We start from the raw sequence: 20,420 nt of genomic DNA, 5'->3' as shown, positions 1-20,420 counted from the left end.
CCCTACACCTTGAAATTCATGGCTAAATGGGTTGAACATCACCAGTCCTGTGAGAAACTCAGCTGCACACAGTGGACTTCGTGTTCCTCCCTGCCCCCAGTTAACTCCTGTCACTTGTGAAATTCTCTTACAGCCAGTCAGAAGATCAAACGTGACTGCCCAACAGGAGAACTGGAAGGGGAACTTCAGGGACCTCTGTCTTCTCCAGGGTAGGATTTGCTAAGCCTCAGCAACAGTCTGCATCAGAGTGGTATAGACCCCAGTGGGAGCCAGGAGCAGTTATAGCTTGTGGTGGACCTGCTGTGCTCATACCATCTTATGGTGGTGCCAGGTAAGAAAAAAACCCTTGGTGTTTGCAGGCTCTGAGCTGGGATCTGACAGCAGGGGCTTTACTAGGTCATGTTGGTACCAGCTGTGACCTTCATGCTGTTCTCTGTTCAGTGGGTCTTTAATACGTCTTACAGGGGTTTCTGTTGGGAGATGGTGGAAAGGGAGAGACCATCCTCCACTGTTTCTTTCTCACTCCTTTTTCATGTTCGTACTTGTATCCAACTCGATTTCTTTCTTGCTGTCTTCCAGTGTCTCACTCTGTGCCCAAGCAAGGTGATGGACAGCAGAGCAGAGATGGAGGTTGTGAGAAGCACGAAGGCTAGTGCCACGGGGGAGGTCAGCGTCCACATGGTCACCACCGAGAGCACTGTGCAGAGCACCCACCTGCCAACGACTGCCTTCATCATACCAGGTATGCAGAACTGTCCTCTCTAACTGGTGCCTCCCCACACACTGATACCGCACACTCCTTGTATATTTGTGCTCCTCCCAAACCTTGGGAGACAAAGCCCTGCTGCTGTTGCCATCTTAGGGGTTCTCTGTGGCTCTCCCGCATCACTTGGATGATTTGTGGCCGATCAAAACCTCCTGAGTTTTAAACCAAAGCCTTGGGGCCCTGTGCCAGTGCAGCACAGTGTGCTGGGTGCCTGCACTGCAGGGCATGTGGGTTCCTGGGTTGCCGCATTATTATAGAATCAATAGATATCTCAAGTTGGAAGGGACCCATAAGGATCATTGAGTCCCACTCCCTGCTCCTCGCAGGACGACCTAAAACTAAACCATATAATTACAGCATCATCCAGACGTTCCTTGAACTCCGACAGGCTTAGTGCTGTGACCACTCCCCTGGGGAGCCTGTTCCAGGGACCGGCCACCCTCTCAGAGAAGAGCCTTTTCCTAAAGCCCAATCTGAACTTCCCCTGACGCAGCTTCATTCCATTCCCTCGTGTCCGATCGCTGGGCACCAGAGAGAGGGGGTCAGCACCTCTCCCTGGAGGAAGGTGTATTCTGCAGTGAGGTCTCCCCTCAGCCTTCTCCTCTCCAAGCTGAAGAAGCCAAGTGACCTCAGCCGCTCCTTGGAAGTCTTGCCCTCCAGACCTTTCCCCATGCTGGTCACCCTCCTCTGGACACACTCTTGGAGTTTGATGTCCTTCGTATATTGAGGCGCCCAAAACTGCACACAGCACTCAAGGTGGGGCTTCACCAGTGCGGGGCCGGGTGGGACAATCCCCTCCCTCGTCAGGCCAGCGATGCTGTGCTGGATGCACCCTGGGGCACGGCTGGCCCTTTTGGCTGCCAGGGCTCACTGCTGACTCCTATTCAACTTGCCACCAACCCAAACCCCGAGATCTCTTTCTGTGGGGCTGCTCTCCAGCCTCTTCTCCACAATTTGTACGTATAACCAGGATTACCCCATCCCAGATGCAGAATCTGACACTTGCTTTTGTTAAATTTCATACAGTTGGTGATTGCCCAGCTCTCTGGTCTATCCAGATCTCTCTGTAAGGCCTCTCTGCACTTGAGGGAATCCACAGCTCCACCTAATTTAGTGTCATTGGCAAACTTACTTAATGTACATTTGACTCCTGCATCCAGATCATTTATAAAAACATTGAAGAGCACTGGCCCTAAAATTGAGCCCTGTGGAACCCCTCTGGTGACTGGCCACCAGCCTGATGTGACCTCATTTACTGTAAGTTATTGACCCCAACCCGTCAGCCAATTGTTCACCCAACTTGTTATGGACTTGTCTAGCTGTGTGCTGGACATTTTGTCCAGAAGGATACTGTGAGAGACAGTAGCAAAAGCTTTGCTAAAATCCAAAAAACCACATCTCCTGGCTTCCCTCGGTCAACTTGATGCACCCCTCTGGTGACTGGCCACCAGCCTGATGTGACCTCATTTACTGTAAGTTATTGACCCCAACCCGTCAGCCAATTGTTCACCCAACTTGTTATGGACTTGTCTAGCTGTGTGCTGGACATTTTGTCCAGAAGGATACTGTGAGAGACAGTAGCAAAAGCTTTGCTAAAATCCAAAAAACCACATCTCCTGGCTTCCCTCGGTCAACTTGATGCGTGACCTTTTCATAAAAGGAAATTAAGTTAGTTAAGCAGGACTTTCCTCTCGTGAACCTGCATTGCCTATGAATGATGACTGTGTTGTCTCTCAAGTGTTTTTCAGTAACTCCCAGAATAACCTTCTCCATAATTTTACCAGGCACTGAAGTGAGACTGACAGGCCTGTAATTACCAGGGTCTTGAAAATTGGGTCAACAATTTTCAGCCCAGCTGACCAGTGTCTTTCAGGACGTGTGTGAGCAAAGCATGGATGTGTGTTAGGTGAGATCAGGGGTGTTCTTCAGAAGCAAATCTCCCAATTTTTCCTGCTCCCAGTGCCTCGGTTACCACTGCAGAGAGGCCCTGGGCTGCACAGTGTGTTCCTTTGAAATGAAACTAAACTAGAAAATGCAGTCCAGGAGCTCACCAGCACACTCCTGCCACATCAGGGCATCCTGGTAATGGGAACAGTCTGAGGCTAGGCTGTAGTAGGAACCCTTGAATGTGGATAGTGTTGGTGCCACCCCCAGCACAAGCCATTGCTGGCTGCTGATCTTTTTGAGTCACGCTGCCTGCTTGGGGGTGCTTTAGCCCACAGCACTGAGCCCTCGGCTGGGAGACTGTGTCCTCTCTATCATTTTGTGCTGCCTTTGAGCTTTCTTTGCACCAGTTAAGTGTTCTTTGTATACCTCTGGTTGTTTCCTTTCTTCCCTTCTCAAGCAAATGCCGCTACTATCAACCTTCCCACAAGCACCTTGGAAATTCAGCGATTCCCCCGGGAACCACAGAGAAGCACAGGGGCCGAGAGGCCAGAGAGGGGAGCAGGGAGTGAGCCCATCACAGCTACTGTCATTCCCCAGATCAGCGGGGTGCAGACCTGCAGCACGGTCCGTGTGTTGGAGTGGAAAGATGGGGTGGCTACTTTGCCTGGGAGTAACCTGCGGGTAAGTGTAGCCCTGCGCCACCCCTGCCACTCCCCACAGCTGCTTGCCCTTGTGAGTGGCAGTCCCCCAGCCCGTGCCAGGCAGGGACCCCTAGGATGTGATGTGGCCCTTGGCTGTACCCGCACCCCAGCTGGAGGATTGCTTGGCTGTTCTGGCTCTGCGAGGCTCTTCTTGTGCGCCTCCTGTTTTGTGAGCTTGGCAGAGAGGGCACATGCATGGTGCCTGGGGGGCTGCAGAAGGTCTGCCCTGCACAGGGAAGCAGAGGGATGCTACACGCTGCAGAGGGCATCTTTCCTTTCCAAACTGTGCTATGGAGTTGGCTCTCACCAAAATCCTACACTCACCCTGGAAACAGTGGCTTTGCACACACCAGGCAGCTGGTGCCTTTAGGTGTACCCCTTACAAAAGATGCACCAATTTCTTCGCTGCTACTCAGCCTCAGGGCACCACATCCTCCAGCCATCACCCTGCCCCTCATGCTGCCAGCTGGTGCTGGTCTCACCCAGGTCTCACGCTGAGCCTGCCGTGTACTCGGCCTGGCAGGCTCAGCAGCCAGCACAGGCTGCAGGGATGGGCAGCAGGACCGGTGACTTTGGTGCTGTGCTCACCTCTATCATTGGAAGAGCTGTCCTCTTGTTGGACGCACTAATGGCTGAACCATGTCCCTCTCATTCTCAGAGCTTACATGCACCCACTAGCTATCAAGTTACATTTCTATCCTCCTTGTTAACTATTTTTCGTTGTTTTTTTGGTTCAATGACATAGTTTCGAATAAATGAGTACGGGACGCTGAAGGTGGTGAGTGCTGATAAGATGCCTCCAGTGGAAGCTATAAAGGAGGGTCACACAGAGAAAGATGGGGACTCAGAGGTGGCACCCACAAGCAGGGACAATCCTACTGTGGCTCAGGGTAAGAGCACCATAGTGACAGTTCTGGGGTGGGTACCATCATCCCGCAGGCGCTGTCTGGCATAGGCCCTGAGCGAGGCCAATGTCTCCTGCTTCCTGCTGGCCTTCCTTTGCTGCACCTTGAGCCTCACTGCTCCTCTTCTTTCTGACTCAGATGTGCTGGAGCAGACCAAACTGCCAACAGCAGAAAGCATGTGCCACTGTGATACCTGTGGCCGGAGACACATATCGGATGGAGGCCGGGAAGGCAGGGGCTTCTGCAGCGAGCACTGTCACCAGCAGTTCAAAGAAAGGTAAAGGAAGGGGAGTCTGCTCCAAACAGAGCCACATCCATCCGTCTGCCCTCCCTCCCCTGGTCCACATGCTCCAGCAAGGGATGCAAGTGCATCTGTCTTTGGCAGGTGTTGGAGACCCCACTTGTTTCCCTCTTTCCTGTAAGCAGCGTGCCCTGGCTGCAGTGTGGAGGGATGTCCCAGGGGACAGCAGGAAGCACAGGAGTCAGATCTTCTCCTGCCCAATTTGTGGGCCTCATAAACACGTATCTGCTGGAGCAGGGCTGCAGCAGGAGGTTGCTGCAGTGAGTGCTTCCAGGCTGAGCAGTGGTGGGAGGCATGGATCACGAGAGCATTTCCAGCCCCTCTGCTTACTAATGTGTGACTTCCTGGGACTTGTTTTCCAGCATCTCTGTGTGACTCTGATGCAGCTTAAGGCCCTGCTGTGAAACTATTGTTTTTGATCCATCCCTGGGTTCAGGTTTCTGACATGCAAGCGTGTGAGGGTGATTCTGGTCTGTACCCTGGTTCTAACCTCTTGCCAACTTGTGCGCTAAGAGGTCAACATGCAACTACATTAGTCAGGAGGGATGGGAGCATGTGTAAGAAAGACATGTGGTGACAGCGATTCTCCAGCAGCCACTTCCTTACCGACACCCCAGCCATTGCCCTCTACCACACTGCAGTGCTTTACTCTCCCTTCCCCTGTGCAGGTCCGTCATCGTGGAAAACTCTGCCAGCAGCACGAATGCCACAGAAATCCTCAAACCAGTGAAGAAACGAAAGAGGAAGGACTACCAGAGCCCATCGGAGGAAGAATATGAATCTGAGCAAATGGTAGGAAGAGGGCAAGGAGGGTACGTGTGCGCACATGCTGATGCCGAGGGTGGGCCATGGGCTTCCCCTGTATGCACTGCAGCTGTGCGCCGTTCTCATCGGTGCTTTTCAGTTCTGTGTCAGCTATATGCCGAATAACCTCTTGGCTGTTAATGCCAAAAAGACTTGAATGTGTGGAGCATCAGGGTTTCTAGACACTTGGCTGGCTGTTTGGCATGCTGAGCACCTCAGATTGGGCAGTGCTAGACATGTTCTGACTGGGCTGTAGGTATTGAGCACTCTCAACTGCTCTCTTGAGCCTGGGCCACCAAAGTAAGTGCTGAAGTGAGAGAGTGCCTATCTGTGTGATGTATATCCTGGAGAAGGGAGAGTGACTTTGACAAGGCAAGGAAGCTCTACTTGCCAGCCCTGACTGTTGCAGATCCACTAAAGGTGTGATTGCTACCACTCAGCACCAAAAGCCCCTCGGGCTCCCATCATCCGATCCTCTTGGCCACCCATTTCTGGGCCAAGCATCAGTCAAATCATGGGCATTACGGAGGCACAGTATGGCCCAGCGTGAGGGTACAACACACAGCATAAACTGCTGTGTAGACCTCCAACACGACGGGTTTCTTTTTTGTCTGCTCTCATGTCTAGGAGGAAAAGCAGGAAGAGAGGAAAAGCTCTGCAGGAGACTCTGCCATCAGCAATACAGAGGCTCATACGTGGAATGGGAGCCAGCACGGTAGGGCGGGCTGGGTGGGTGCTGGGGTGAGTGCTCCTGCCACGGCTGTGGGGTCCCACTGTGGTACTGTAGGGCTGGGCCAGCATTTTTGTGCTCCAGCAGAGTCGAACACCCAGTGCAATGTGCTGGTACCTGTTCTTGAAGGCTTGTAAGCTCTTCTGCTTGCTTGATCCTGCTCTCTCTGTCTCTTTCCATTTCTCTCCTTTCCTCTCTTTCTCTCCATGGGAAGGGCACACCCTTACAGATACGGCTGTGTCTTCTTCAGGCATTGGGCCGTACTGTACAGTGCTTTCTGGTCCTTCCCCTTGGGAGCTGAATTTATTACTTGCTCGTGGATACTATATTTGCTCTGGGAGGCACTATCCTGAGCAATAACGTGACTCTGCACCATGTCTGGCTTTGCCCCCGCTTTGGATGGTCTTACGGGGAACTTCCTCACAAGTTTGGGAGCTGCTCCTGTAGGTCTGGTGCCGCTGAAGCTGGGTGATTTGGGGTTGTCTTACCTCATGGGGATCTGTTCTCGGACTGTATCAGAGGAGATCTCAAACGCAGAGCTGTCGGCACTGAGAGAAGGGAGACAAGCTGAGGAATGCAGTGTTTGCTTGTTTGTTTTTTTCCCTGCAGTACAATGGGGGCGAAGGGGAAGGAAACTCGGGAAAATGCTGAAAATAAACATTTATGGACAACCTTTTGTCTGTGAATAGTGAAAGGTCATACTCAAAGTCATTTTAAAATGAAACTGTTCCACCTGCATACTCTTCATAGCCAAAGGTAGGGACAGTAGCAGGGGCCAGATGTCGCTAACCCCTGATGTTACACTGAGTTAACCACTATTAAAAAGGAGTCTCATACTCCCTTGCCCTTTTCTCTACAGTCTGAGCCCTGAGCATGTAACCTTCCCTGCTGCATACAAGTAAGCAGTGCTGAGCCTTGTTATTTCAGCATTTTATTTTCTCTTATTTTAGAAGTACATCAGCAAACAAAATACACATCTGGATGCTTCAGTGCAGCAGAGTTGGTGTATGCTCTATTTCCAGGTGTATTTGTCATTCTCCAGAAGTGCAGAGGTTGTACTTACGGATTCCCCAAACATGCCTGCCACTTTTTTCTGCCCTAAAGAATAATAAAGGGGTTCATCACTCTTAAGTATTAGTGAAGCATCTAGGTTAGTAACCTCGCTCACTGAAGCTCAGCTTTAATTTCTTCCACAAGTTCCTTTTTTTTTCTATCTCTGCTTCCCCTAAGCCGAAGGGAAGAAGGAGTTGGTCTGTTTTACCCCTGCGTTTCTGGCCTGCCCTACCCAAGGCTGTTTGCCATGGCTGACCTGTAGCTGTGAATTACCCAGTGCTGGAATAGGCACGGTGCTCCTGGAGTCCCTTCAGGCACTGTGAAGCAGGAGAAGAAAGTGGCTGAAGAGCAAGAGGCTTGGGTTGTCTCGTGTGCTTCAGGCAAGGCCTTTTGAGGCATTCCCAAAGGGGTCGAAGGGATGAAGGCTCACCTCCCTGTCTATGAAGAAATGATGCTGTCTTCATTTCATGAATCCTGTGAGGGTAAATGCATATCGAGGGTGGCCCTGGTGTTCCAATGAGGGGCTCAGGTGTCTCAGAGCACAGAATAGCAGAGCTGGTGCCTCTGGAGAGGTGGTGGGAGGTGGGCCTGCTGCTGGTTTGACTGGCTGGGAGCCTCTTGCAGCTGGGAGTGATTCCCAGACCTCTGGATGGATCCCGCTGGTTGTCCCAGATCCATCAGTGCTGTGGCCATTTTGGATGTACTGGCTGGAGGAGGACTGGTTGCAGAGGTGTCCTGATGCTTTGCACAGCATGGCTTGTCCCTCAGGCTCCCTAGGTGCCTTACTAGAGCACTGTACTGCGACAGAGGACATTTGGCTCATGGGGACCTGTGTGAGAGGGGCCTCTTGGCTCTGTCCCCCCTTGGACAGCCAGCCAGGTGTGCTGGAGAAGGGGCTCTGGTAGGATGGTGCTGAGCTTTGCAGGGATGCAGGACTGCGCATGAGGGTGGAATGCGGCCCCAGTGGGACTCATGCGCTCGCCTGCCCTCCGCGCTGCCCCAAGGCAGGCAGGGACAGAGGCTGGAGCGGACCCTCAGCAGCGCCTCTTGTGTGTGCGTTTGTGCTGCGCTCAGGTGCCAGTGAGGAGAAGAAAGAAGGCTGGTCTTGGGCGTCCTACTTGGAGGAGCAGAAAGCTGTCGCTGCCCCTTTAGATCTCTTCCAGGATGTGAGTTGGGATTTTCCTGTCTTTTTCCCTCTTTCATCTTCTCTTTTCTTTCCCTTTTTTTCCCACCCCTCCTCCTTCTCCTCTCTTCCTTGCTTCCCTATTTTGTGTGACTCTGAGTGATAAGCAAGCTCCCATCTTCACCTGGAGGTGACCAGTCAGCCTCCAGTTTTGATTAGCCCAGAGTCCCACTCCCCATCTGGGTGCTGTCACCCATTCCAAGCACCCTGCATTTTCCTAGGACACCCCTGTGGCTCTGGCAGGGTGATGGAGCCTTTCCAGCCCTTCCCTGAAGCCAGGTGTGGGCTCTCCTGAGGCCACATTGCTGCGCTGCACCCCTGCTCACAGGCGTCTGATTGCCAGGGTGCAAGAGGAGCCAGGCCCGTACCCTACTCTCCCGGGCTGCAGCTGTTAGCCCAGGGACACCCTGCCCCGCCAGTAGCAAGAGACGCAAACCCACAAGGAGGTGGAAGAATGTGTTTTTCTACCGGAAAACAATTAAAATTTGGACAACAACATAACCTGTGGCCCACAATCACCTGGTCCCAGCAGCTCCTGTTGCCTGATGGTTGCTCCTTGGGATGGTTCTAGACCCAACTACCTGTGTCATTTTTTACATTGTAGTTTATTTTTGTTTCCAGTACCAAGTAGCTTCCCAGTACAAGAATGGCTTTAAAGTGGGGATGAAGCTGGAGGGGATCGATCCACAACACCCATCTATGTACTTTATCCTGACAGTGGCTGAGGTAAGGTGCCTCCAGCTCCCCTCTTCCTTGGTTCCTCCTCACCCCCATGCATGGGAGGCTCTGTGGGAGGGGAGGTGCTGCCAGCCGGCCTGTGGAGGAGACTGGCTTTGGGCCCTTGCCTCCATGAGATGAGCTGGTGCTCCAGCACCTTGGTCAAGCAAAAGGGGAGTTTCTTTCCAGTTCACAGGGGCAGAATACAGTCCTGTGGAGCAGCTGTCATGCCCCAGCCTAGTTTGTCTCTCCATCACCCTGACACAGCACACCCATGGGGGGAGAGACTGTGGTGATGGCAGCAGCTTCTTATCTTCGAGCTGATGCCCCTCAGACAGGTCTGAGCCCTTGAGATGCAGGGTTTGGAGGCATCCTGTTGCTGTTCCTTGTGTCCATGGAGGCCCTCTCTCTGTGGGGTTCTCCGCTCAGCCATGTGGTAGCGGAACCAGGCTTGCCTCACAGTTAGGGAGATCAGCCATATGCTGGTGTCTGCTGTTCTTGCTGCTGGAACGTGTCCAGAGAAGGGCAACGAAGCTGTTGTGGGGTCTGGAGAATAAATCATATGAGGAGTGCCTGAGGGAACTGGGATTGTTCAGTCTGGAGAAGAGGAGGCTGAGGGGAGACGTTATCGCTCTCTACAACTACCTGAAAGGGGGTTGTGGTGAGGTGGGTGTTGGTCTCTTCTCCCAAGTAACCAGCGACAGGCCAAGAGGAAATGGCCTTACGCTGTGCAAGGGCAGGTTTAGATTGGATATTAGGAAAAATTTCTTCACTGAGAGAGTGGTCAAACATTGGAACAGGCTGCGCAGGGAGGGGGTGGAGTCACCATCACTGGAGGTGTTCAAAAAATGTGTGGCACTTCAGGAGATGGTTTAGTGGTCTTGGTGGTGTTGGTTTGACAGTTGGACTTGATGATCTTGAAGGTCTTTTCCAACCTTAATGGTTCAATAATTTCACCAAAGCAACATGGCATTTAGCCAAAATCCCTGTGCCATCATCTCCCACAGGTGCAGAAAAGGGAATCCTTGCTCTTGCTGGAGCCAGCAAGGTGCCCACCATGGCATCTCACACACCAGCCTGAACCTCCCTTCTTAGAGCTGGCTTGTGGTGGCCTAGTACTTATTTTGTTCTGTGTGGGACACCTTTTGGGACTGGCATGTGCCTCCCGATTTGAGTACTGGCCCACGATTGACTCTTGGCTTCCCTAAGTGATATGCTGAGATTGTGTGTGGGAGGGGAGGTGCGTGCCATGCTCAGCCGGGGACAGCAGGAGGGTTCCATAGTCCTTTCCTTTTCCTGCCCTCCCTGCTGGTAGGTGTGTGGTTACCGGATGCGCCTCCACTTTGATGGCTACTCTGAGTGCCATGATTTCTGGCTGAATGCTGACTCCCCTGACATCCACCCTGCTGGCTGGTTTGAGGAGACGGGGCACAAACTCCAGCCCCCAAAAGGTAAGGAGTTAGTGAGTCTGAGTTGGTGGGTCCTCTTTGAAGGAGGGAGATGAGTAGTGGGCCCCCAAAGGTAGAGCTGGAGATGGGGACAGGGTGGCTCCATGCGCCCAGGAGGGGTTGCTGCTTGTGCTGAGTAGGTTCCACAGGACAACCTTAAAGGTACCCATCATGCTAAAGCTCTCTGCTTGCTCCCATTTGGGGGCAAATCCCTGTCACCGTGGATGTCCCACTGCAAGGCTGGAGCCAGCAGCTGTGCCCCAGGGCAGGTGGGACTGATGCTTTCCAGGAGATTTCCACTCCACAGCTAAGGTTTCCTAGCACCCCTTCAAAATCAGCCACTGGGTCTAAGCCGTGGGCTTTGGGTTTCCCAGGGCTACTGTAGACCCCGTCCACCCACAGCAGGACATGACTGGCAGGATGAGAGCTGATTGGGGAGGGCCAGGCTCAGCCTCAGGACCTCCTGGCTGTTCTCTGTGAACTCGCTGCTCTCATTTCTCTTCCTGAGGGGTTGTAGGTTATAAGGAAGAAGAATTCAGCTGGACAAACTACCTGAAGATAACAAAGGCTCAGGCAGCTCCTAAGCACCTCTTCATGGTCCGAAACACTGTAAGTAGCAGCTTCTTCCTGCCAGAGCCTGCAGGTTAGGTGTGACTTCTTCCCCTGCAGCTGAGCAGAATGCCTCCACCAGTGCCAGGCTTTTCTTAGTCCACCCCACAATTCCCAAGCCCACAGTGCAGAGGGCCAGGAAAATGTGCTGCTGGCATTGCTTAATGAGATGTGGCACACTTTGCTGCTGAGGATCTGTAACTTGGACACTAGTTTGATGTGCCCAAAATTGGTGTTGGTCTGATTCACTGTTTCATCCAGGTTGGTCTCATGGACAGTTAAATCTGTTGCAAAAGTACTGGTGAGGAAAAGTAATCACTACTCTCAACAATTATTTTGCCCAAAACCCTCAGTTAATGTTTCATAAGTATAATTCTCTTGTCTCTGTTTTATGAATTCACTGTTTCTGTCTCTGCCTTTATTTTTCATATGGCAGCTTGGGTAAGGGAAAGTGGGAATATAGTAGAGTGCAAAATGCTGATGGTTTCTTTGTCAGCTGCAGAGGGAAATTTTACCTACTGATAAATCAGCCTCTCCAAGTTATTTATTGCATCTAAACCCTCCTGTTCATTGCTGCAATAATTCCACTAGCGTGTGACATGCAGCGCTTTGCACAGATTTTGGATCCAAGAAATAAAGGCAAGGTAGGATGAAGGGCCCCATCCCAGCTCCTCCTGCCAAGCGTAGGGCATTGGTCACTGCTAACATTGGAGGAGTGTGACTGCAAACAAGGGTTTTGTGACAAAATCTGAGTCAGTGTAAGCTGGAGGCTGTTTTTGTCTTGGAGGTTATTGCTTATAGAAAATCCTGAGCATCTGAAGATTTCTTTTCCTCTTTCTTTGTGTGGCCAAGCTGAATTACTTACCCTCTGCCTCTTTTCCTGCGTGCACAGCAGGGCACTGCCCTTCTGGGATCCTAAGTGGTCCCAGGCCTGCCTGGAGGCCAGGGAGGATCTGATTTTGGGAGGGTTTGGGCAGGTGCCTCCTTGCAGCAGGCAAGCAAAGTGGAGAGGAGGGTTCTGTGACTGCGGGTCTGAAAGAAACTTGCCTCTCTCTCCTCCCAGCACGAGGTTTCCCTAGGCTTCGAGGTGGGCATGAAGCTTGAAGCTGTGGACCGCATGAACCCTTCCCTGATCTGTGTTGCCACAGTGACTGATGTGGTAGACAATCGCTTTTTGGTGCACTTTGACAACTGGGATGATACCTATGACTATTGGTAAGTGCACAGGGGCTCCGGGAGTGCCAGTGCTGGGGAGACACCCTACCACTGCTTCAGCAAGAGTGACAGGGTGCTCGGGAACGCATGGGACAATCCCAGCACGCTGCTGCAGACAGGCCACCAGTGGTCCAGTGAGGCAGAGGGTCACCCCCCTATGCTGGGGGACAAACTTTTACCTGTTCCATATCACCTCCTGGGACATTGCCATGGCCCTGTAGTTAATGTGGGGCAAAGACAGGTGTGATCACATGCTGTGGGCTCACCCTGAAACCCACCTGGGAGATGGGGCCACCTGCAATCAGAGACTGAAGGCCTGATCTTTAAAGGAGCTTCTGCATCTGTAGGCAGGAGATTGTGGCCAGGCTGGGGAGGTGTTGTCCCAGTTGAGGCTGGTTAAGGCCAATTAAAATGGCCAGTTAGCACAATCAGGGTCCTGAGAGCATCTCTGTTTCCTTTGTAGCTGGAGCCCTCTGTCCTTCTCTTCCTTCTTGCCCCAAGAAGCTGTGGGCCTGCAGCGGCTTCTGTCCCCAGCTGCTCCTTACTCAGTGGTGCTGGGCAGGTACCTGCTCTGTCCCAGGGCAGACCTGAGTGTGCTGTGACCTACTGGGAGCCCTGACCAGGACATGAGCCCCTGCCAATTGCTCAAGTCTTGCTGCTCCGAGCTCTGAAAGGCATCACCTGTCTCCCCGCTCGCAGCAAAGGGTTGCTGTTCCCTGGGCTGCTCAGGGCAGAGCTGCGGCAGAGCTTCCACCCAGGGCGTGTTTGTGTCCTGCCTCTCTGAGCCGAAGTCCCCCTGCTCTAGCCCTTGCCTTGCAGGGCCCATGGTTTCCTGGGTCACTCAGGGACAACGGTGCTGTAGAAGACCTCGGCTTGTGCAGGGGCTTTTGCTGGTGGTGCAGGCCTGGGGGCTGCCACCAAGTGGCCTGCCCTGGGACCCGCAGTGATGAGCTGGGTATCTCAGCCCTCTGTAAGAGTTTGGGTGTGTTTTCTAGGTGTGACCCCAGCAGTCCATACATCCACCCAGTTGGATGGTGTCAGGAGCACGGCAAACCCCTCACACCTCCTCAAGGTGAGTCAGTGGCCCGGTAGTGCAGCCTTCACTGGCACATCCCCTTGGGGACAGGCTTCCTGGGGTAGCATGGGGAGCCTGGGGGTGCAAACGCCATGGCCCTTGCTTGTCTGCAGGCCCAGGCAGCAAGGCCACAGCCAGGGAGGTGGCATGCTTCTGCTGAGGCTCCTGTACATGTATGTGTTCAGATGGTGGTTGTGTCAGGCTGAGTGGAGACACAAGGAAGACCCAAGCTGTCTGTGCAGGCCCAGATGTTTCTGCTTCCTTGTACCCTGGTTTTCATGGTCTATGAGAAAATAGTAGGACTTCTTGATGTCTCTCAGGTTCCCATGTGCCTGATACAGACTTGGTTGGCCCTTCAAGGCAGTAGGACATTCTGGGGTACTTGCCGTCTTCCTGCAGGTGTGTCTCACCTTCTTCATCTTCCCCCTTCTAGATTATCCTGACCCTGACAACTTCACCTGGGAAAAGTACTTGAAGGAAACTGGAGCATCTGCTGTCCCGACTTGGGCCTTTAAAGTGGTGAGTGCCATATCATCTGCTCCACTGTGCCTGGGCAGGAATTTGGTTTTTATCCATTGTCAGGTCTTCATAAACTGAAAAGTCAAGAGATGTTCAGTATGCTCCTGCCTGTGGGCCTGGGGTTTGGATCTACGCTCAAGGTTCAGAAGTCAGAGCTATGCTGGGCAAATAGTTTGAAACTGGGAAAAATGGGAAGTGTGACCGTCCCCTCAGCTAGACAGGAGCTGGAGAAATAGTTTAGGCTTGCTTGGTAGTTGTTGTCTCCAACTGCAGCAACAGCAGCCGTGTACAGCCAAGTGTGGCTGCAATATAGATCCCCAAAATATGTCTGTTAGAGACCTTCTTCCCTTGGGCACAGCTTTCCCATCTTGTTAAAACACAGCTCAGATCTGGGAGGCTTGTCCCCAATCTGTCCTGTTGCCACTGTGAGCTGGGATGGCTCTTACCCAGACAGGCTACAGCTGGGAGCTGGGCTTGAGGAGTGCACACTACTGGGAAAGCTGCTGAGGGGCATGGGAGCCTGAAGCATGACCCTGCTCCCTGCTGACTTGGGTTCTTCCTGGCCCCAGCGCCCACCCCACGGCTTCCTGGTCAACATGAAGCTGGAGGCAGTGGACAGGAGGAGTCCTTCCTTCATCCGAGTGGCCAGTGTGGACGACGTGGAAGATCACAGGATAAAGGTGGGTGCTGGAGTCTTAGTGCTGAGCCTGTGTCCAGGCACTGTGCTGGCTTGCTCCTGTCCTTCCCAACTCACTGCCAATTGCAGTGTCAAAGTGTGTGGAGGTCTGTGGAAGCACACTGTGTGAAGGATGGCAGGTCCCAGTGCCTGGCTCCAGGAGTGGAGGAGAGCCTTGTGCTGCAGTTCAGCTCTACCCTGCTGCTTGCTGTCAGCTTGGAGGGCTCCAGAGCTCTCAGGGAGGTGCCCTGAGGTTTGAAGTGTAACCCCTCTACTTGTCTTCCCAGATCCATTTTGATGGCTGGAGCCACGTCTATGATTTCTGGATTGATGCTGATCATCCAGACATCCACCCCATAGGCTGGTGCTCAAAAACTGGACACCCACTGCAGCCTCCTCTCAGTAAGTCCTGCAGCTGGGTCAGTCCCTCGTACCAGGGCCCAAGCATGCTAGATCCCCACTGTCACCACCACCTGCCGATGCACAGAAATGGGAGGGCAGGTGCTGGCTGAGGATGAGCAGGGAGGAAGGGTTTTTCAGTGGAGTTGTCAGATGGAAAAGTCCTCCCTGTTTGGCACAGGCAGAGAGCCCAGAGCCCTGGCTCTGCCTGGGGCTGCAGCCGTGACAGTGTCTCTCCTGTTTCTCCTCCTGGTCTAGGGCCAAAGGAACCAGCCTCCTCTGCCCATGGGGGCTGCCCGACCCTGGGCTGCAAGAGCATCCCTCACACCAAGAGCTCCAAGTACAGCTTTCACCACAGGTGAGCTCCCCAGCGTGGCTCAGAGGTGCACAGTTTCCCTGCCGGCCTGTGCAGGCCCTTCCTCTGCCCCTCCGCACCCACCACCCTCACCAGCAACCAGCCCTTCCCTGCTCCCACCCCACACCTGGCTCTGGGCAGCCCTTGCTCACCCCAGGCCAGGCCCCAGGGCATCCCGGAGTCCATGGCTAGTGTAACTCCTTGAGCTCCTACTCTGTGTGTGTCCTGCAGCACCCAGAGCCCCTGGGGGTGCCCTGTGTGCCCATCTACCTGTGGGAACGTATGGGCTATGTAGCCTGTAAGATGCTGTTCACTCATACCAGTTTGAGATGATGTTCCCCCTGCCCCTCATGGATACCTTGCACTGTGAGGTGGTGAGCTGGGAAGTCCAGAGAAGGAACAGTGCATCTCCCCCAGCTCAGTCAGTTGCTTGTGTGACCTTTTCCAGGGCAAACCAGGCACAGTGTAGTGCTGACCCCAGCACGGCAGGCTGGCGTCAAGAGGACTGAGTATGGTGAGCATCCGTGAGGATGGGGAAGGCAGATCTGGTTCCCAGGGGTTTCTCTACTGAACACACTTGTGACTCTTGCTTCCTCCCCACTCTGAGGTAGTCTGGATTCCTGTGGGGGCAAGGAAGGGAAGATAGAGACTCTGTGAACCCAAATGACCTGCTTGATCAGCGCTGTGGTGACTTGCACAGGGTCACTGTGACAGCAGCAGAGAAGGTGGGACGGGTGTTTGTACCTGGAGGGACTGGGAGGGCCCTGCCCATGCACCCAGTGTCCTCACCCCAGGAATTTGTTCAGGACATCTTTACTCTGCTTTCCGTAGCCAGGGCTACGGCTTCCCATGCTCGGGGGTGGAGGGGTGGCCCTGCTGGCTCCCTCCCCCATGCTGCTCTGAGCCAGGCTCAACGCTTGCCTCCCCTCTGTTCTCTAGGAAGTGCCCCACGCCAGGTTGCGACGGGTCGGGACACGTGACTGGGAGATTCACGGCCCATTACTGCCTCTCAGGGTGCCCACTGGCAGAGAAGAACCAGGGCAGGCTTAAGGCAGACTTGTCCGACACTGAGGCATCAACTCGCAAGAGGAACCTGATTGGCTTCCCTCAGCGAAAGAAATCACGGCACCACGGGAGGTAGGGGCAAGCCCGGTGAGCCCCGTGCAGCAGTGCAGGACCCCTGTGCCATGACTGCTGTCCCTGGGAGGGATGGCCAAGCCAGAGAGGCTCACTGACTGTGGGGGAGTATGGTTGCTGGCAGCTGGCATTTGTCCTTCCAGCTCTGTTGGGAACCTCTCTTGGTTTTTCTTCCCACATTTTGTGTCTTTTGGGTTGGGGTCCAAGAGGTTATTCTTGCTTGCACTGCCAAGGCATTGCTCTGGGCGGTGTGGAGGAGGGCCCTCGGCCAGTCCCAACCCAGTTGGAAATCAGTCTTCCTGTCTCTTTAGAGGGCGACCTCCAAAGTACCGGAAGATCCAGCAGGAAGACTTCCAGAGTAAGTGCCATCCTCTGCCACGGTGTCATTGCAGGGACAAGCCTCGAGAAGCTGGGGTGGTGGCTGTTGGAGGCAAGGTCTCCCTTGGGTCACTCAGACCTCATGCAGGTCAGCACCGGTGAAGAGCTTGTGGTTGACTGCCAAAGTTGACCATCTGACAAGGAATGATGCTGCCTCTTACCAGAGCTCTGCTAGGTCCCTTGTCATGTCTCTTGGTTTATATCTGTGAATCTTCAAGTACTTTAGGGCAGGGAATTAGGGTCCTCTCTCTGTGGCAGTGCATTTTCTGTGACCCTCTGTCCCCTTCAGACAGGGGTGCCATGCCTGTGGCTACTGTACCGCAAAATATCAGTGTAGTTGTGAAATGCCAAATTATTGCTGCAGCGCAGAAACTGAGGCTGAACTGTTTGCTTGGCATTTAGTTCTGATGACTGACATAAAATGATGACCAATATTTATTCCAGCTAGTATCCATTTTACCATGGGCTGTCCTGCTGCCTACCTCAGCTCTGGGCGTGAGTGAAAAGGATATCTTCTTGGGAGCCATCCTTGATTCCTTGGAGCAAGGGAAAAGCTTTGTTAAAAACATGAAATAAACTGAATGATACAAGATGGCATTCTAGTGTGAAATTTGACATTGAAATCTAGTTCAGCATGGAAAAGGAATGATTGAAGGTAGTGAGAAAAGGCAAAGCCAAGCTTGTCTCTCCCTGCCATCCCCAATCCCAAACTGAACACTTGGATACACTGATATCCTATTAATTCAAGGGGACAACCACTAGCGCTTGATACCTGGACCCATGAGACCATCTGCTGCCAACCCCTGAATGAGGTCCTCCCCAAGGCTTGTAGGATAGGATAGGATGGGATGTTCTTGTCCTTCTACCCTGTATTAAATTTTGCATTTTTGTTGCCAGCTATTTCTTCAGACAATATGCACCAGTCGCTCTTCATGTCTGCCCTGTCTGCCCACCCTGACCGCTCCCTGTCACTCTGCTGGGAGCAGCACTGCAAGCTCCTGCCGGGGGTGGCTGGCATCACAGCAACTACAGTGGCCAAGTGGACCATTGATGAGGTAAGATGGTTTTGAAGACTGCATGCTGGCTTCTCACCCACTGGCATGGCTGGGAGTGCTCTACCTGGCTGTGTAGCACCATGGTACGTGCACCAGGCCAGGAGGTGCTTCAGCGGCCACTTCCCTGGACTAGTGAGAAGGCGGTCCACTGGACACGCTTGTGGGGTACTGGGTGCACAGCTGCCAGACACAAGCCCTGATGGGAAGCACATGTAGAACTACTAGGTTCTCACTTTGCTTGAATGTGACACTAGCCCAGGGCAGGCAGGTGGAGGCAATCAGCAGTCTCTTCATTTAGCATGTTACAGTTTTCTGAAGAAATAGGTTTCATCTTTGCCAAGGTAAAAAATTTAAACCATAGACTCTGCAGATAAGAAGTCACTTCTCTGTTTCTCTGAAAAAGGAATCTTTACCTCAGATTCTTCATGGTCACCTTCATTCACTTTCTTGGGCATCTGTGATGGCCCCTTTTAAGGCCTGGGTGGCTGGAACTCTGGCACCAGCCCCAGCAGCCAGCCCTGCCTGATTTCCCCGTGACCCTCCTGTGTGTCCCTCTCCTGCCCCTGCCCCTCAGTGGGAATCGTCTTGCTGTGCTGGAGATGAAGCTGCTCTAGCATTTGCTGCTCTGGGGCTGGAGGAGGCCAGCACCTGTGCCCTGGGTCAAGGGTGATCTCTAGGCATGGGAGGGTGCTGCTACTGCAGCCTTTGCCCTGATGGCCACATGTTGCCTTATAGGGTGCAAAATGCCTCTGTGGAAGTGAGGATGTGGGCTCATGGGGCATCTCCATCCAGAAACATTGCTTTGTCTTGACATTTTTCTCTGTTTATTCCAAGGTCTTTAGCTTTGTTCAGACTCTGACGGGTTGCGAGGACCAAGCCAAACTCTTCAAGGATGAGGTGAGAAGGGCTGGAGGATGAGTGCAGGAGGCCAAGGACAGCTGTTTGCCAACAGGGCAGGGAGGAATTGGCCAGTGGCCTTCCTGCAGCGAATTGCTGCTGAATGCTGAGAGCACGTCTAGCACCTGGCGGTGATCCCGCCTTGGGAGCAGCAGCCCCACTGCATTCCAGTGTGCAGCTGTCTGCTGGTGCAGATGCAGTGGCAGGAGGGGAGATGCTGACCCCCAAGTTGCTGTGCTGCCCTGTTCTCCCAGCATGGGTGAGGGAGGGCCCCTTTGACGAGGCCACGATGGAGTGGGAGGAGGATGGTGCTGCAGCCTTAATAGTACCATCAGCTCCTGACGGAAGCTGCTTACTCCTCACCCATTCATCCTTCCCACCCCTGCATCCTCTCCCCAGCACAGCAGTTCGGTGGCATCGCTGTCTGTCAGCCAGGTTCATCATTTCTAGACTCCTCTGTGGACAGATGCACAGAGGAGCTGCTTTCCAGCATGCGCAGTATGCTCAGGGCAGGCTGATCCTGGGCACATGGGTACAGCAAGTGTCCCAGCCTGTTAGTAAACGGCCCCTGTGCTTTAAGGGTGCTCAGACATGCAAAGCTGAGCTGGGGGCAGCCTCCACACGTGCCGGGACCTGGAGCAGGGAATGGATGGGTGTTTGCCCAGAGCTGGCTGTGTGCTGTGCCCATTGTGCTCTGGCGCAGAAGCCTGGGCTGGCTGCAGTGTGAGCTCTTGGGGTGGCCCCTGGAAGGGCCTTTCCCCTCTCTGCCCCGTTCCTGGGCACGCAAGCTCCCAGATCTGGCTTGTCTGGGGCAGCATGGGAGTGCTGTGGGTGGCCCCCGCTGTACTTCCTTGGATCATCTGTGGCACTTGGCTGAGGGTGAGTGTGACTGTGCACGTCTCCAGGTCGTGCCCATGCTGGCTGTCCCTAGGAAGTCAGAGGCTGGGTTTTCGGTGAGTGCCTTTGTCCCTGCTCTCCTCTCCAGATGATCGATGGTGAGGCGTTCCTCTTGCTGACGCAGGCTGACATCGTCAAGATTATGAGTGTCAAGCTGGGCCCAGCACTCAAGATCTACAATGCCATCCTCATGTTCAAGAATGCTGATGACACCTTAAAGTGACTTTTCTTGGCCCAGTTGGGACCCTCCCTCAGCACCGATGCTGCCAAACTGCCTGGTCAGGACAGAGATTCCCCCCGACTGATCGCAGCTTGTCATGTCCTGCTCATGTCCTCTCGGATGCCGCATCTCCGCTCTCCTACCAGTCCATCTCCCATCCTTTCCCCTCCACTCCACACTGCCCTTCTCCTCCAGCGCTGGGTGCAGCCTGAGCCCAAGCCTTGGGGGCGGCTGCAGGGATGGAGGGAGGATGTAGGACTAGCCTGTCTTAGCACGACAGCTGCCCACCATGTCCTGCGGTGACTGCACTGATTTGGGGCAGTGCTGAGGGACCGGGGAGCAGTGCGGAGGCGGTTGACACCACTACTCATGTCACCCAGATAAGGGAAGGGACTGACTGCCCACGTACGTGCTTGCACCCATTTAAAGGCTGGTCTTGGCTTTGCTCAGCAGCTGAGAGACATTCCCGCCACCCCCCCCCAATGTGTTCCTC

At 53.7% G+C, this 20,420-nt stretch overlaps 1 protein-coding gene across 1 annotated transcript; it reads left to right on the top strand.

Moving 5' to 3' along the window:
* The first annotated feature begins 606 nt into the window (after positions 1 to 606).
* L3MBTL1 (l(3)mbt-like 1 (Drosophila)) lies at positions 607 to 19,930 on the top strand. The gene is made up of 21 exons (XM_010294358.1): positions 607 to 742; positions 3,111 to 3,334; positions 4,100 to 4,244; positions 4,398 to 4,536; positions 5,229 to 5,352; positions 5,992 to 6,079; positions 8,222 to 8,313; positions 8,952 to 9,056; positions 10,363 to 10,498; positions 11,013 to 11,104; positions 12,168 to 12,319; positions 13,315 to 13,391; positions 13,828 to 13,913; positions 14,483 to 14,593; positions 14,877 to 14,991; positions 15,247 to 15,346; positions 16,283 to 16,480; positions 16,792 to 16,838; positions 17,756 to 17,913; positions 18,748 to 18,810; positions 19,796 to 19,930. The coding sequence occupies exons 1-21, from the start codon at positions 607 to 609 to the stop codon at positions 19,928 to 19,930; spliced, it is 2,523 nt and encodes an 840-aa protein (XP_010292660.1).
* The last annotated feature ends 490 nt before the right edge of the window (positions 19,931 to 20,420 follow it).

The sequence above is a fragment of the Phaethon lepturus genome, unplaced genomic scaffold (assembly GCF_000687285.1).
Source record: "Phaethon lepturus isolate BGI_N335 unplaced genomic scaffold, ASM68728v1 scaffold8659, whole genome shotgun sequence".
NCBI classification, from domain to species: Eukaryota; Metazoa; Chordata; class Aves; order Phaethontiformes; family Phaethontidae; genus Phaethon; species Phaethon lepturus.
Note: the sequence above shows the minus strand (reverse complement) of the source record. Positions and strands in the feature narration are given on the sequence as shown.